Raw genomic sequence first — 16351 nt, forward strand, 5'->3', positions numbered from 1 at the left:
AGGGTACACTCCAGGCAGTTCTGGAATTCTTTATTAGGGCGAACCCGAGGGTCACTGGTAATTAGCACAATGCAACAGAAAAGAGGAAGCTGCGGCTTAAACAAAGTAAAAGACACCTAAGGCTCGGGTCTGGTTACAAGCCTAAAAAAGCACCCAGTCGGTGAGATTTGCTAAGAAACCCCTGTGATCTGGGTGCTCTCTGCGAAGCCCCCGGGCCTGCAGTGCCACACGAAGGGCAGTCTGTTCATGAAAATAGCGACTGCGTGTCTGCCGTAAAGGACAACGTGCTCGGCGGGGGGGGGGGGGAGGGCAGGGTCACAGCTGCGCCCAACCCCCACTGCGGGCTCCTCTCTCACCAGCGCTGGGGTGGGTGGCACTGATTCGGTGCTTTGGGGAAGGGGAGGGGCAGCCACTGAGATAGGAAAGTAACGGCCAGCGGCCCCAGTTAACTGGGGGCCGAAATATTCGTGGTCAGGCCTTCAGGTCGCTCTGGGCCGAGCGAGGCTCACGCCACAGGCTCCCGTGGCCGACTCAGCGCCTCGCACATCCAGTGAAAGGAAATCCCCTCCGCGCCATTAAAGCTCCGTCCAAGAAGGGTACATCTGGATAAACCGAATCATCCACACAGACGCACGTGTGTCTTGCTATCCCACACTCTACCTACGTCTACATCTCGTATGGATTTCTTGGATTTGAGGTCTTTATTCATACTAATTCACGTGAGAATGTACCTACGTGTCTACTTCCCACAGCACTAAGAGATATGCCGCATTCACTGGTGGGTGGTGGCCTGAACTTCCCGGAACCCTCTCCTGTGGCCGCGTAGCTTTATGAGAATGTCCTCTTGTGCTATCCTGCCAATATGCCAACTTATTCCTATTATGTTTTTCATAAACCAAGGAAAACAGGGTTTTCTTTAAAAAGTTAGATGTTTTCTCTTATTAATCCTGTATCGTATTTACAGCTGAGGAAAAACCGTTTTAACTGAAGTGTAAAATGATTAACGTGGCCAATGATACAGCCCACTGAGAGCTTACAGAAGACGCGCACCGGACAGACACGTCATCGATAAAACGGGCCCTCAGGAAAAGTCCTCGGAGAGCAGGCCTAGCGCGTCCCCGCACCCTCCACGGAAATCTGGTTGAGAAAAGGCCGGATCTAGAAATGTACCGTCGGGAAAGAAGCAAACCGCACGCGTGCGTGACGTGGTGCGCGTGACGGACGCGGGCTCCACGCGCAGGAGCTTCAATCCAAATCTCGAACTCGACGGCAGATTTCCTCCGTGAAGTCTGAGCACTTGGCGTTGCCTCCTAGATCTTTCGTTAAGCTCTGAGAAAAGAACGGCCAAGATAAGAATGGATCCACACCCGAAACAAAGGCAGGACGCTTTCCGGAGAGCCCCCAGGGAGACGTGGGCCCAGCCAATCTGGCTCCCGCTGGAGAGGGAGGCCCCCACCCCGGAGGACCAAGGCCCAGCTCAGCGCCCAGGGCGCCCTGAGGAGGACACAACAGGGTCTCGACAAAAGGAGGCAGGGAGGCTTTCCAAAACGTCCCCTCTATCCCAACAGAGCACGTGGGAAAACACTTGGTTCCGTTGGGGAGGAAACGCTGTCTAGAAAAATGAGCCGACTTGACCCAGATCGTACACTGACCACGGGACCCGAGGCCTAACTGACCGTGGCTCCCAGGCCACGGCTCTTCTGCCCGGGCGTCTCCGCGTCAGCACTCCCCGACCCTTCCCCGACCTGACACGCGGCTCCCCCCACGGAAAACGCACAGGCAGCGGACGCAACGCCGGGGGACGCGTCTGACACGGCCCAAGCACGGGCGACCGCCGATACCTTCCCATCCTTAATTGTGGCAAAACACGCAGCCTCAACCCTGGCGGCGTGGTCGGAGAGTCCCATGTGGCGCAGCATCATCACGGCGCTGAGCAGGAGGGCCGTGGGGTTGGCCATGTCCTTGCCCGCGATGTCCGGGGCGGTGCCGTGAACCTGCCCATGGGAATGGAAGCAGAGTCAGGGGGGGCCCCCGCAGACAGCACTCCCCTGGGGACGCGGGGCCCGGCCACCTTTCCTCACCGACGAGGGGCATCGCTGAATGGCCACCGTGCCCTTCAGCAGACGCGGGTCTGAGAAGGCAAGTGTCAGAAAAAGAAAGAGCCAAAGTAAGGGGAGAAAGTGCAAACGTAGGGACTAACCACCATGCCCAACTTTCGGGAAGATGCTCTGAGGGAGGACGCCCAATAAATAACACGGACACAAAATAAAGAGGGAAGTGAATGAATAAACCAGGCTCACATGACAAACCTACACAAAGCATCGGTTTCTTTCGACACCAGGGAAAACCCAGCACTTGGAACCTATCTACACGGCCAACCCGCCAGGGGCTCCCGGGCTGTTCGGGTGAGTCCCGCCTCAGGCCTCACCAGGGTCTTACCGACTCGAAGATGGCGACCCCGTTGGCTCCAATGTTGCCACTTGGTGTCACACCAAGACCGCCAATCAATCCCGCGCACAGGTCACTGGGGGCGGAAAAGCATTTTGAGGGTGTTCTGAAAAGTGAAGCTTCTCACCCAGCACCCGGACTTTGGTTTTTAACTACCACCCTCCACCAAAGGGCACGGGGTTCCTCGGAGAAATGGCCAATCCCGGACCGCAGTGAGAAGGTCCAGGATAAGCCCGCGGCATCCTGCTGCACCGGAAAGCAAATGGTGGGCCGCGTCCAGAGGCCACAGCTCACAGGGACCCGCAGCGGCCAGGATGGGGTGACCCGAGCACCGATACGATGATGGCTGTGGTGGTCCCGCCCACGGTGACGTCCATGCGTCCAAACGGAGAAGTACGTACGCAAAGAAACAAGCTTATGCGCACAACGCCAACCAAAAGGCCCTTTCTCCTGCTTACCCTCTTCCACCAAATCCTGCACTCACATCACGAGCGAGACTCAGGGGGAAACAAACGTGGTATTTTTCAAAGACAGACCACCGCTGCTGTACCTCCAGCCCCTCCTGCAGGACCCACTTGGAGGGGGCCCAGTCGTTGGGGCTGGACACTTTGGGGGTCTAAATCGAGGCTTCCCGAAACTTCCAGCTAGTTACTTAAGGTTCTCTGAGCCTCGGCTGCCTTATTTATAAATGGAGGCAAAATCTATTCTATGGAATTGTCAGGATTAAATGATACAATGGGATAAAAGAACTCAGCAATGACTTTTAGTCAAAAGTTAGTTGTTGTCCCTCTAGGTTTAGCACTTCTGTGAGAAATGTGTTGAAACTCCTAAGGCCCAAGTGAAGGAGCTAGAAACGTAGGAGTGATGGCCAACTTTGTGGGGGGGGGGGGCGGCAGCGAGGGCAGCCGGGGAACGATAACGTCGGTGTGGTCAACCGTCAGCACCTGGGGGCTGTGGGTGCCGGCACACAGGAAGTCCCTGTACCTTCCGGCAACCTTTCTGTAAGTCTGAAATCGTGTCAAGTGTCACAAAAATGCTGAACAAATGACCACTCACTAGGTGGCTATACATGACAACACACTGAAATCACTCAACCGATAAAACATCTCAAAACGGGAAAAGGGACTAATCATTAGGGAACAACAGCCCAGAGCCGATTTGGCAAAGAAACGAATGACCCACCCAATGTGTAATCGCTGACACGGCCGCCTGAGTCACGAGGACCCGTATAACACACGCTGTGGTTCATGACACCTGACCGAAACTCTGTAAGCCACGTTTACTTTAGGACATTTATAAATAAACTACAGGCCGAAAAGGTGTAGTCGGACTCACCTGAGGATGTCTCCATACAAATTCGGCATAACGAGAACGTCAAACTGGGACGGGTCTTGGACCATCTGCGAGGAATGCGTCGGTGTGTTTAGCGATCAAAGCCACGGCCCGCGCGCGGGAAGCACCGCAGAAGGCAGCAGGCAAGGAAGCGGGTGTACTTACGTTCAGACACACCGTATCAAGGTACATCTCGTTAAACTTAATATCTTTACAGTTTTCAGCAACTTCCCTGCATTTTTGCAGGAAAAGCCCATCTGACATCCGCCTGCATTGATTTAAATAAAAACTGTTGAAGGAAAGGCTTGCAGAAAGAAAAGGATCAGATCAAAGAAGGTCAACAAACGTTAGTTCCAGAAGCCCAGATGTCCGATTTCAATTATAGTAAAATTGTTTTTCAGGCAGTTAATAAGACACAAACTGAAAATGTCTGGGGATGTTTCCGGAAGCACAAAAGGATACAAATATAAAATAGTTCGGTCATAATAAAGACTATTATTTTTTAATAGTCTTGTCTAGCAAGAATTAAGAAATGTGTATCAATAAAGTGTTACAATTGCTTTAAAAGACTAACTCGTCGGATCATTCAGTTGGTTTTACTACCGTACACGCATGCTCAACACCTCCCCGTGCGCCCTGGGGAAACTGCTTCTGCGCACACCCGCCTGGCCTTAAACGGAGTGGGGGAGGGGCTCGCCCGTGAGGGGAAGCCGAGGGAAGCCCCGGGCGCTCGGTCACCGCAGAAACGCTCCCGATTCTGCCTGGACATCAGCGCCCCTGCCCTGTGACTCGCAGCCTCGGCGGAACAGCCACAGCGTCTGGGGATCCCGTCTCCAGCGTCTCTGACAATTCTCAGGCCCGCCTTATACCCCGGATCCTGAGCTCCTGCCCCCCAATCTGCTCCACAACCGGGAGAAGGAAGGAGAGCCGGGTCACCGCTCCCTGCACACAGCGAGCGGGGCTCTGCCCGGCCCCGGACTCACATGATGTTGGCCTTGTGCACGGCGGTGACGTTGCTGCGGTGATTGTTGCGGGCGTACGCAAAGGCGAACTCGGCGATGCGCCGGCTGGCCTCCTCGGTGATGAGCTTGATACTCTGCACAACCCCATCCACGATCTGAGGGAGAGGGGGTCTTGCCTCACCGGAACGGCCGCGCTAGGCCGCTGGCAGCGAGGGGGCACCACCACTGGGGGCGTGCTCACACAGTGCCAGCTGCCACGGCTCGCGTCGCGCACGTGGGGTGTCGCCGGGGCCAATAACAACGACCCCGGCCCTACGAGGTAGGTAGAATAAGGCCCACTGCACAGATGAGGAAGACAGGTGCAGAGATGGCCCCGGGCCCCAGGACCCGCCTGTGAAGCTGAGGATTGTAACCCGAAACAGAGGACACCCCCCGCCCCCCCTCCTGCTGCCAGGCAAGGCGGGGCCAAGGCAACCGCCCTCGCCTCCTGGGGGTCAAGGTGAGCCGTCTCTGCCAGGTGTTCTCAACAACTGGGGGTCTGAACAACTGTCCCAAGAGCACAGAGAGCAACCCCAGTAAGAATTTAAGTGTGGAAGGAACATACCACATGCTCAATGCCACTGTATTCTCCTTCTGTGTTCTCTCGGATGGTGACAATGTTTACGTCGGTGTAAGGGGTTTTATAGCCTTCGATGGACACACACGGCCGCACGTTTGCATAAAGGTCAAAGGTCTTACGCAGCAATAAGTTCATAGATGGGTGACCAGCTGCTATTGGGGTCTTTAAAGGGCCTGTGATAAAGAAGAGAACCCACATGACAAGAGGGTACATTCGGGGGTGTTTCTTCTTTTTTTTTTTTTTTTTAAGAATTTACTTCCAAGTAATCTCCACACGGAACACGGGGCCCGGACCCACAACCCTGAGATCAAGAGTCGCACGCTCCACGAACCGAGCCAGCGGGCACACTTGCTTCCTTCTAAACACAAGTACCTCACGATTACTGGAAATTCCAGCTTTCCTTTTGTTTTACTTTTCGGTCGCAGCTCAGCTAGGGTCCTTCCTTCGGGGGAGAAGTAGCCGTGCGGTCGGTCTAACGTGCGTGCCCACGAACAAAGGGGCACTTTCACAACGAGCAAGGGTCACCCGCTAACTCCCCCGGGCTACTCCGGAGAAGGCATCTGTCTCTAGCTTTACCCTCTACTCCGGTGAAGGAGGAAGATCCGCACGGAAGCTTCCGGGAACATCGCTGTGCGCCCGCTGGTGGAGGACCAGGCTCCAGTGTGTGACCCTCGCCACCACCCGGGAGGTGACATCGCCCTTGCTGTCGGTTAAAAGTGAGCAGGAAAACCACAACCAAGAGAAAGAAACTTGCCGGGGCCTCCCGGCGGTCAGTGGCAGACGAGAGATCGCAACCTGGATCTGTCTGGACTGAATGCCTGGGCCGAACGGGCGTCTGGCACACGCCAGTGTTTTGAACCATGACCTGAAGCGCATGCTACTTAGAATAGCACCGAAAACATGCGAAGTGTGCACGAGATAAATCCAGGTGCAGATAAACACATACTTCCATTTGGCACTGGCCAGTAACACCTTCGTGTTTTTCCTGGGGAGAAATACGTCCCCGGATGAAAACCACGGCCTGTCACTGTAAGTCGCTTCGTGTGGTGACAACAGAACGTGGAGAAGGCGTCACTACGATGCGCGCCTGAAACCAGTACCACGTTGTGTTGGCTGTGCTCCGGCAAAAAATTTTTGAAAGAGGAAGTAATAAGTAAATTGCTTCAAAAAGGGTGGCTTCACTTGAACAAGGTCAGGCCGTATTTCGCTTACATGCACAAACTTTCAAAACCGTAACCGCTGTAGCAGAAAGCCACAGTCGCCATCGGATCCAGTACCTTTCAAGCCCATCTTGTTCTTATCCATGGACTCTTTGGCTTCTGGAGGGATCATCCACTTTCCTCCGGGTCCCTGGATGGCGGTGACATTCCGCTCCTCCCACTGAATGGGCGCCTAGAGGCGGCACAGAGCACAGGAAGCTGCAGAGTGGGACTCACACGACACTGGTTACAAACTGCTTCACCTGCCGGCGCAGCCGGTGGAAACGTACAATAAAGGTCCGGAAAGTTCCTGACACGCGGAAAGAGAGGTCATTCTCCGCGCTGCCCTGTCCGGTCCACACCTCACTGACACCTGCCCACTTATGTGTTTTCACTACTCTTAACGCGGCTAAAATTAGAATATCGCAAGGAGCTGAGAAACATGGTCCACGGAAACACGACACGGTCCCGACACACGGACCAACCTAGCGGTCCTTGTGCTGAGTGAAGGAAGCCAACAGAAGACGGCATGAGATTCTATTCCTGCGAAATGTCCAGAAGAGGTACATGTAGGGACAGAAAGTAGCCGGGTAGCCGCCTGGGGCCGGCCGTGGGAGGGGAGGGGGCGGACGGTGGGGGAGGGCAGTGACTGCTAATGAGCCCAGGGTTTCTTTTGGGTGGTGACGGTGCTCTAAAGTTAGACACGGCCCTGGGCTCGTGTGCGCCTCGCCACTGGCTTGGACCGCACACAGCAAATGGGGGAACTGTGCGGTTCCTTGGGGACTCCGCCACCAGGCGAGCTCCATCTCCTCTGTGGGGGGCGTGCTTCGGGGAGCAGGGTATGGACGGTTCAGACCTGCCCCCGTCCTCCCCCTGCACGTGACGGCACCTGGCAGCTGTAACTGCCCTAACTGAGCATCGTGTCAAATAAAGCCCAACGTCCGCTACCCCCGAATGAAAGCATTTTAAAATATCTACCTGTGCAGAAGGCTGGGCTGCTAGAATAATCACACCTCATGATGGATGGTGACACCACATCAGAAATTTGTTTTCATCTCTGAAAATCTCCTACACAGTGTTTTGCAAAATTGGTTCTATTCTTCTCGGCGGGAGGGCACATACTGAGGAGACAGGTGACCTGGCAGGGCTCAGGGACCCACGCGCACGGCCACTCGACACCGGCCTCTTGGCGGACGGCGGAGCCGGCGCACGGGCTTGCCGTCCCCAGCACGAATGCTGCTGACGTCGGTGCTGTGGCGATGGCCGCACGCCTTCCCGCGTCGCCAGATGGGACGGCTGATCCCGAGGCCACGGACTCCGGCCGGCTAAGACAAGTTTTCTGCGAGCATTAGCAAAGGTCGTTTTCAAGTGCGCTTACCTTGGCAGCATCAAAAATCTTCATAACGGCCGCTGAGATCTCTGGGCCGATGCCATCCCCGGGAATTAAAGTTACCGTCTGAACCTGAGTGGAAGAGACCGCCAGAGAAGACAGGAAGAATCAATTTTTGGCGGTCTGGAAAAGAGTATCCCCGACAAAGAAATCGGCTTACGGGGGCCGGGGGGTGTCTCAAGAAGACCCAAAGGCCCTCAAGAAAATAGGGGTGCCTCCCAAGAGCTCACCTGAACGGAGGCAAGAGTCAAGAGACTCAATTCTACTCTTTACCTGAGTTCAGAGGCTTTAAAAAAACTGAGGTGATGCTCTAGAGAAAACAAAAATAAATCACAGAGTAGACCTCCTAATTCGTATTTTTTTTCCAGACAAGCTACAAAGAGCCCAATTAATTCAAGTCTGTGAAAGCAGAGAGAACAAAAATTTCAACCATGTTCTCTCGCTGAAATTCAGAGAGTTTCTCAGGAAGGCAACCGCTCTCCTCTCCACTGGGATCCTGGAAAGTTAGGTTTCTCACACAGTTTGCTCAGTCTTAAAAACACTTCAGACACATTTCCAGAACACTGCTGGGGTCTGTTTCGGACTTCCAGTCACAAGGGGATCCCCGCTTCTCTGAGCTCCTCTGTGAAGCCGGCTCCTCGAGGACAAATGTCACCTAACTGAGCTCAGCGCTTGTCTGTCACCTGTAAGAACAGCACACGCGCTCATACCGGCAAAGTCTGAGTTAGACGCAGAGGGACACGAGTGTCTATAATGTGACACCAATGGTTTATTTCAAAGGCTTCAAACAGTCAAGCCAGCATTTCAAACACAGAAACAAAAACGCGTAAAGGGAAATGATGACAGGATTTCAACGAGTTAAGGTAATATTCAGACCCTCTCTCCCTGTTTGGAGACCCTACATGTCATTAGGCGGGGCCTTTCTCTTGCCTGGGGGTCTGGCCCGGGCGACGGTCCCCGGTCTGTTCCAGGTCTAGTCGTCTGTGCTACCTTGTTTCAAATCACTGATTCGAGTTTCCCTGCTCTTTTGCCTCCCACTGCAACTCACTGAGCGCGTGGACCGTTTCTTAATTTTTCTGTGTTACTGAAGAAATCTTCTAAAAACTTAGTTCCTCTTCTTGTTTCTTTCAAATATAAACCCCTCCCCACCAGGCTAATATTTTTTACACGTGGACGGCCCGAAAATAAATAATAGCAGAGAGCAATGATCTTCTCACTAGCTTTCAGAAAACGTTTGAAATGCCAGCTTGGCTGTCCGTGAGCTAGGAGTGCAAGCCTCATTCTGTGTCTTTTGCACACGCAGAGCCAAAAGAACCTTCTGGCTTCTTGTTCCTGTTCTCCCAACATGTAATAGTAAGTGTCACCAGGCCACCAGAAGAAATCTGCGTCTCTTCCACGGACCAGAGAGCGACCGGAGCGAAAAGGTACGAGGACCTAATGAACCCTCACAGAGCAAGACGTGATATGGGAGTACAGGAATTGTGAAATCCAAATCAGATTCTGTAGCAAGGGGTAAAATAAAACCAAATAGGAACTCACTGACCCACAGTCTCAGAAGGCTCTAAAAACGTGGTATCAGCCTTTAAAGCACCGAGTTCTAACGCCGGGGATTCTAAAAGCGGCAGGTTTAATGAGAAATAGATGATCCACTAACACGATCCTCTCTGAAGGCCGAGGAGGGGAGCGTGAGCCCACGGGGCTCACAGATGTGTGAGCTGCTCCTCGTTAGTGGGCCATCTACCGTGTTCAGGGAAGCCCACAAAATAAAGATGCAAAGCAGGTTTTGAAGCTTCTCAACAATTTTCTCTCAACTTGCACTAGTTCTGGAAAAAAACCTGTCTTACAAAAATGAGATTGTGAAATAAAGTAACAGGTTCAAGGGCCATTTCAATTTTTAACAAGACTCCTTTAAGATACTAACGTGACAGGCTTACGAAGCCAGCTGTGATGTCATTCTTTTAAATGTGCAAGTGACCTGATGCATTCGTGCGTGCGAGCCAGTGATTTAAATATCCGGGAGACGTATGGCAAATTTTCCTTAATTTGAAGTAAACAGAGACAAGAGACTGTGTGATAAACATGTTAGAGCATCTTTCTTGAGAAACTTCTAAAAGGAAAAAACGAAAGATGTAATCGTACTCACACCACCAGCGAACCCTCGGGTCACCTGTTTCTGGTTGTGCAGCGCCCCCAGCAGCCGAGAGACCTACGCCAACATCAACAAAGAAACGTCACTCACAGAACTAAACCACTCGAAGCGAGAGGCACAGCCCAGGCCATTTCCGAGGGCTGACAATGTTACAAGTTTGCACGCACGTATTCAGGAACTTCTGAGGAGTAGTTTTCTCATGTATTAGCTCAATGTGACAAGCTACCTCCGATCTGAAAAGCTAACTGTTCAGTTTACCTTCGCTTTGAAAATTTAAGTACTGAATACTTTCAACGTGGATTTGATGCATATGAGTTGTCAAAAAGTGTTCAAGGTGGACTGAGACCATATACCTTTTTAACTCAAACACTGCATTTTTCTCAGATGATCTGGAAGGTTTTATGTCAACATTCTCGACTACCGCTTCAAGGTGGGGGTACCACATAATCGTATCACTAATTTTAGAGCTGGAGGAGTCCTTAAAAACTCCAGAGCCCAGTCACTCATCACACAGGTGGAGACATTGGTGTCTAAAGGGTCAGGATTTGCCTAAGGCCACAGAGTGACCAGAGACCAGAATTCAGGTCTCCTGACTCCCAGTCCAGTGCTCCTTTAATTACACATTATGCCTGTTCTTCTCCCAGGAATATTTAGTATTTACTCTTTATAATAACAAAAAATCTAACAAAGTTGACTTGATACTTGGGTCATACAGAATGAAGCTTTTAAATAAGTTACTTATTTTTTCTCACAACACAGGTAACATGGTCATTACTGTTAATTGCCGGGAAAGGGACACAAAAAAAGAAAAGTCACCTACCAACGCCACTAGCCCAAGATGGTACCACTGGTGTACTGTTTTCCACTTAACACTATTAGACACCAGGAACAGAAACTTTTTTTTTTTAATTTTTTTTTTTTAACATTTATTTATTTTTGAGACAGAGAGAGACAGAGCGTGAACAGGGGAGGGGCATAGAGAGAGGGAGACACAAAATCCGAAACAGGCTCCAGGCTCTGAGCTGTCAGCACAGAGCCTGACGCGGGGCTTGAACTCACAGACCGCGAGATCATGACCTGAGCCGAAGTCGGACGCTTAACCGACTGAGCCACCCAGGCGCCCCAGGAACAGAAACTTTAAAAGGTCATTTTGAGCTTTAATAACTCAGTCACTGAACACTGGGACAAAGTCCTACTACGTTAGCATAAACAGAATACAATCAAAGAAATTGAGTACATCAACCAAAGCTACCAAAAGCCGTTAGAAGTTTTCGAGGTAACTTTTTTTCACGCTGGATACATAAGTGAAGACACATCTGTTACGTCCTGTCTTAGTGTTTCCTTTTGGGGTCACTTCCCAGGAGGCCCGAACCTTTGCTGTGATACTGGCATCTACTAACGAGATGCCAACCAACAGCCAAGAAGGTATGAACGAGCGGTATTCTCCCACCCGGCGTCCACGGTCATCTGCCTGCTCTGAAAATACAAGATGGGGCCAGATCCAAAGAGCACTCGATGCCAAAACCACTGGCAAAAACGTTAATCCTGGAACATGATTCACCCGCGGACAGATGGCTGCTGGAAGACAGATCTGCCCGAGTGCTTCCCCTCCCCACCCCTCCCCACCCCAGAAAGAGGGGAAGGACATCCATCCGGAACAGGCCCCGTCTCCGTGACCAAGACCCAGCTTCAGATGTGAATCCACAAGCACCTTGGGATCCCCAGGGCCCAGGGCAGCTGGGGGCTCACAGTAGGTGCTCAATGAATATTTTTTGGAAAAACAAAAGCCTGCTTCAATCACCTCTCTGTCGGCCAAGTTCTCACCCCGCAAACGCCTCTAATACTTGCAACCAGTCCGGTCGGCGTCTGTCACCTGTCCTATGTGATCTTAGAATAAGGCAGGATTCGTCCAAGTCATTAAAATGACCCAGAACTCTAAGCAAGATGTTTTTCGAGCACAGGCTGGCTTGTACTTTACAATCTACGTGCATATATGTTAGTTTCTACAGAACCTGGAGAGAGAGGTGTCAGTGGCCCTTTGCAGATAAGGAGCCTGAGGCCGGGACCTCCGGTCCTTCTCCTGTCACAGCCCCTCACCTCCTGTCACCTTCCTGCCCAACTCAGACATACAAACACAGTGCGGGGCGCACGGCTGGTACTCTCTCAGTAAGTGTCTGCTGCAGGGAACTGGCTTGTTGTAATCAGAGCATGTTAGAACCAGAAAGGTCTTTAGAAACCTAGTATTTTCTCTAAATCGAGGCTTTTTTAGGAAAAAAAAAAAACAATTTAAGTTGAAATCACTTTTTTCAAATAAAGCCTTCAATGGAACCCCAATAAAGGAACTGCTCTGATTGAAGCCGCCACTAGCTCAGCGTCTCCCACGTCCCGGGGCGTCGGTCCAACCCCCAAGGGAAGAACCGGGCCGCACAGAGGTCAAAGGCCTCACAGCCAGTCAACGTCAGAGGGGAACATCTTCTTTCACGCCGGACCCCACACTCTGGGCAAAGCGCACTTACCCGCACATCCCTCACCAGGTGGGCTGCTCAGTCCACCGTCTGAAGGCGTGGTGAACTCACCAAACAGGAATCAGGTGGTAAGTGGGGCGACAGGGGCACGAAAGCCACTCCACCTTCTAGAGCAAGTGTGGCCTAACAGTCACCGTCACACACAAGCCCAGGTCTGAAGAGGCTAACCAAGCAGATCCGCGGTCTGCTCGCGAGGGCAAGCTGAAAGCTTCAGATCTGTGTGCTGCTGCTTTCACACCATTTAACCTCCACAACTCGGGGAGCAAGCATAGGTGTTTCACAGATGGGTGCACACACGACCAGGGGCGTTAAGTCATCTGCTCAAGGTCATACAGCCAATCAGCAGCACGGTCCGAATTCGAACCTAAGACTCTGGTGTAGGCGGCGGGGAACGAGGCAGCGAGGCCCCTGGGGCCGCCCGCAGCTCCGACACCGACTCCCGCGTGACCTTGAGCGGCAGCATCCGCAGACGCAGGCTGGCTCCGCCGGGGAACCGGGGAACTGCGGGGAGCCCCTGAAGCCCCTCCCGGCTCCGGCTCCGGCTCCGGCCCCGAGCTGCCAAGGGCACCACAGCTCTCGAGGTCGCGGCTTTCTCCCCAACATCAGCGGCGGGGGGCTCGGACGGGGACTCCCGCGTGCAGGGGCCCCGCGCCCTCCGAAGGGAGCACCGCATGCTCCCGCGAGCCCCGCGCCCACACCCCGGCCCCGCCGGCCGCGCTCGAGCCTCCCCGGGCTCGATGCCAGGCCCGGCCCGGCCCCGGCGCGGCGCTCGCGGGGGCACCCGGGCCCAGCCGTGACCTTGGCCGGCCCCGCCTCAGGTGCGACCGTCCGGGCTCAAGGCTGCCCGCACCGTCCACGCCGGCCGAGGCCCCGGCGCCCGCACCGTTCCCGCCCGGCCCGCCGCCCGCCGCCGCACACCGGCCCGCCCGGCGCTCACCTTGGAGATCCACGCGGGACCAGCCATCGCGACCCTCCTCGCGCCGCGACGACAGCAGCGGCAGCAGTGCGCAACCGCGCAATACGGCCCGGGGCCCCGCCCCCGAGTGACCACGCCCCCCCCCGGTCCCCGTCCCGCCCCCTGCCGGCTCCGCTGGCCAATCGCCTGGCTGACCTCGCGGTGACGCGCGGAGGGGCGACCCGGAAGCCACCCAACGCGCTTCTCCAGGAAGGCCCCACCCTCTCCTCGCGGCCGCCGGCGTCGGAATCCGTTGGAGCTCTGCGCCTCCGACTGCCGGCGTCCAGGTCTGGTGGGGGGTGGGCTCCCTGCTGCGGGCGCCCGCGCCTCCCCGAGACTCGCAGGCTCAGGCTACGGCTTCTCTCGCGGAGTTTGCAGTCTCGCGCAGGTATGATGGGACGGCTCACTCGTTCCACAAATGCTTATTGTGTGCCGGCTTCATCGATGGGTAACCCACGGATCCGGGGGTCCGATGGTCTGTAGTGAGCGCAGACGGTTGCACGGCCGCCGCCGCGGTCCTGTCCAACGCGCGGGTGTTGCGGGCCTGCGCTCAGCCCGCCCGCGCGCTTCGGGCCTCGCGGGGACGCGCCGGGAAGCGGCGGCGCCAGGAGGTCCGCGAGGCGAACCCGGGGACCCGGCTCCAGCCCATCATGCCGGAACCGGCCCCTCTTGGCCGCCCTCGCCTCACTTTGCGGGGGGCCGCGGCCGGGGTCACTTACACGAGACCTCCCCTCCCTGCCCTGCCAGGGCTCAGTCCGGAGGGGAGCCGCCCCCGCGCCCAGAGAGGTGATGAATCGGGGCGGGGGTCGGGAATGACGCCAAAGGCCTCGGGGATAAAATAATCTGCAGCTACGTCTGTGGCCTGGTCAGGGCAGAGGGATTTCGCCAACTTCCCGCCGGCCCTTCCTGTCCTCTGACCTGGCAGTCCTGCCCTGAAGAGTTCACAGACCCTCGCCTCCATCCCCACCCTGCCCTGCCCCCCCCCCCCCCCCCCCCCCCCCCCGCTCAGGTGCGACCTGACCACCCTTCCTCCCCACAGTCCGCCCTCAAGCACAGCTGCATCCAGGGACCAGCCTGGCTCCCCAACCCCTGGCTCCCCCTCGCAGTCACCACTCACCGCTATTTTCAGCCATAGTGTCCCGCCACTCCTTCCAGCCCCACTGTCCTGGAGCACCAGCCAAGTAGGACTGCTGGCCAGCCCCCAAATGCTTCCCATGGTTTACTTGCCCCATGCTCATGTCATTCTGACTGTCCGACTGCCCTTTTGCCCCCGTTTCCACCTGCTGAAATTCCAGCCACTTGTTAAGACAGCTCGGATGTTGGTTCCTTTGGGAAGCACCCACTACCTGCCCACCTATCCCTCTCCCTACTCAGGACCCCCATCCCCCACCCCAGCGCCAACACTTGGTTCCCACCTCCCCGCTCCTGGGGACCTTATGGCATTCTCTCCTGCTACGTGTCTTTGAGAAGATCTTCCTCAAGCCCAGAGAGGATCTCTCATGGCTTTGCTTCTGGAACAGAAAACAGCACACCCAGCTGCTCAGTGACTTTGAGACAAAGATTGAAGGACTTTCTCCAGTCCATATCCAATCTTCACATCAACCCCATGAGGAAACCGAGGCACAGCGAGTAGCAGTGATGGCGGCATTACACTGGGACGCCTGATTACTGAGACAGTTCTCCTAACTGCTAAGTTTCTGTGAGGGGCCATGCAGTTCAACAACGGCTTCCCAAGAGAAGTCCTATCAGGTGCTGGTTGAGGACGAGTAATGAATACGCCCAGGCCTACCCTCCAAGTCTAGTGAGGGAGAAACACAGAAATTCAGTGACAGGTGCTTGAAGGGGTTTGGACCGGGTGGGGCTGGCTGGGGAAGATCCCGTCCTGGAGATGGTGTTTAAAGCAGTCCTTGAGGAGGTAAGATGTCAGCAGCCTGAGATGGGGTCCGAACGGACCGGTGCCAGCAAAGACTTGGAGGCAGGAAAGCGTTGAATCCTCACAAGCTTAGGTTCTCAGACTGAAACAGCCCTCAGAGGTCGCCCGGTGCAGCCCCCATGGCAAGGTGCTCCCTGCTTCCCGAGCAGCTGGAGAGACGTCATCTGGGAGCCCCTCCCTCGATGGGCCACAGGTTCCAGAACTGCTCATAGACGTTCTGGCATTCCTCCAACATGCAGGCCAGTGTCCCCTGGACAAGCCCCTTTGTCCTGTGCTGGCATTTGGGAGCGCCCAGACGTGCCATCAGCAAGGCATGTTGGGACCAAGGTATGCTTGCCACTCAGGAGAAGGATCTGGAAGGTGTGTCCTTGTTTGTGACTACAGCACTACCCCGTCCAGGGGTGCTGTACTCTACAAAATGGTTTTAATCAAGGTGGTGACCTTTAAATTAATAAATCAGCAAAATACATTATATTTATTCACATGCTAAATGCTTCTTTTTGCTTTTTTACAAAAGGAACACAAATTTTTTTCAGTAGAGTTTCCCTAATTTATTTTCCTAAATATTAGAACTTTAGTAAATAAATGGGCAAGGGACCCGAACAATCCTTTCACAGCCAAAGAAACCAAGAAACTTTTAACCAGCCTTAACCATAATCAAGTACATGCAAAATTTTTAAAAGTTAGAAACTTCTTTGGCCCTTTTATTAGAAAGTATGGATAAAATGCTCATGTCCTCTACGGTCTAATTGGTGGTGAAACGGCTACACTCTGAGTTCTGGCTGGCTCCCAAATACTGTACCGCCACCACCTTTCTGGAAACAGTTCAGTGTGTCTCA

General features: G+C 54.2%; 1 protein-coding gene across 2 annotated transcripts; it reads right to left on the reverse strand.

Annotated features, from left to right (window-relative positions):
- Positions 1 to 14: 14 nt before the first annotated feature.
- IDH3A (isocitrate dehydrogenase (NAD(+)) 3 catalytic subunit alpha) lies at positions 15 to 13654 on the reverse strand. 2 transcript variants are annotated; one of them, XM_042940766.1, is made up of 11 exons: positions 13562 to 13654; positions 10118 to 10156; positions 7939 to 8022; positions 6639 to 6753; positions 5347 to 5534; positions 4764 to 4897; positions 3946 to 4048; positions 3784 to 3848; positions 2440 to 2524; positions 1842 to 1994; positions 15 to 1329 (listed from the first exon to the last, which is right to left on the reverse strand). In XM_042940766.1, exons 1-11 carry the CDS (start codon positions 13586 to 13588, stop codon positions 1246 to 1248), a joined length of 1077 nt encoding a protein of 358 aa, XP_042796700.1. In that variant the 5' UTR covers positions 13589 to 13654; the 3' UTR covers positions 15 to 1245. The 2 variants fall into 2 exon arrangements, with proteins under 2 accessions (XP_042796700.1, XP_042796699.1); XM_042940765.1 differs by having other exon boundaries at positions 10094 to 10156.
- Between the last annotated feature and the right edge of the window lie 2697 nt (positions 13655 to 16351).

This window comes from Panthera leo, chromosome B3 (genome assembly GCF_018350215.1).
Source record: "Panthera leo isolate Ple1 chromosome B3, P.leo_Ple1_pat1.1, whole genome shotgun sequence".
Classification (NCBI taxonomy): domain Eukaryota; kingdom Metazoa; phylum Chordata; class Mammalia; order Carnivora; family Felidae; genus Panthera; species Panthera leo.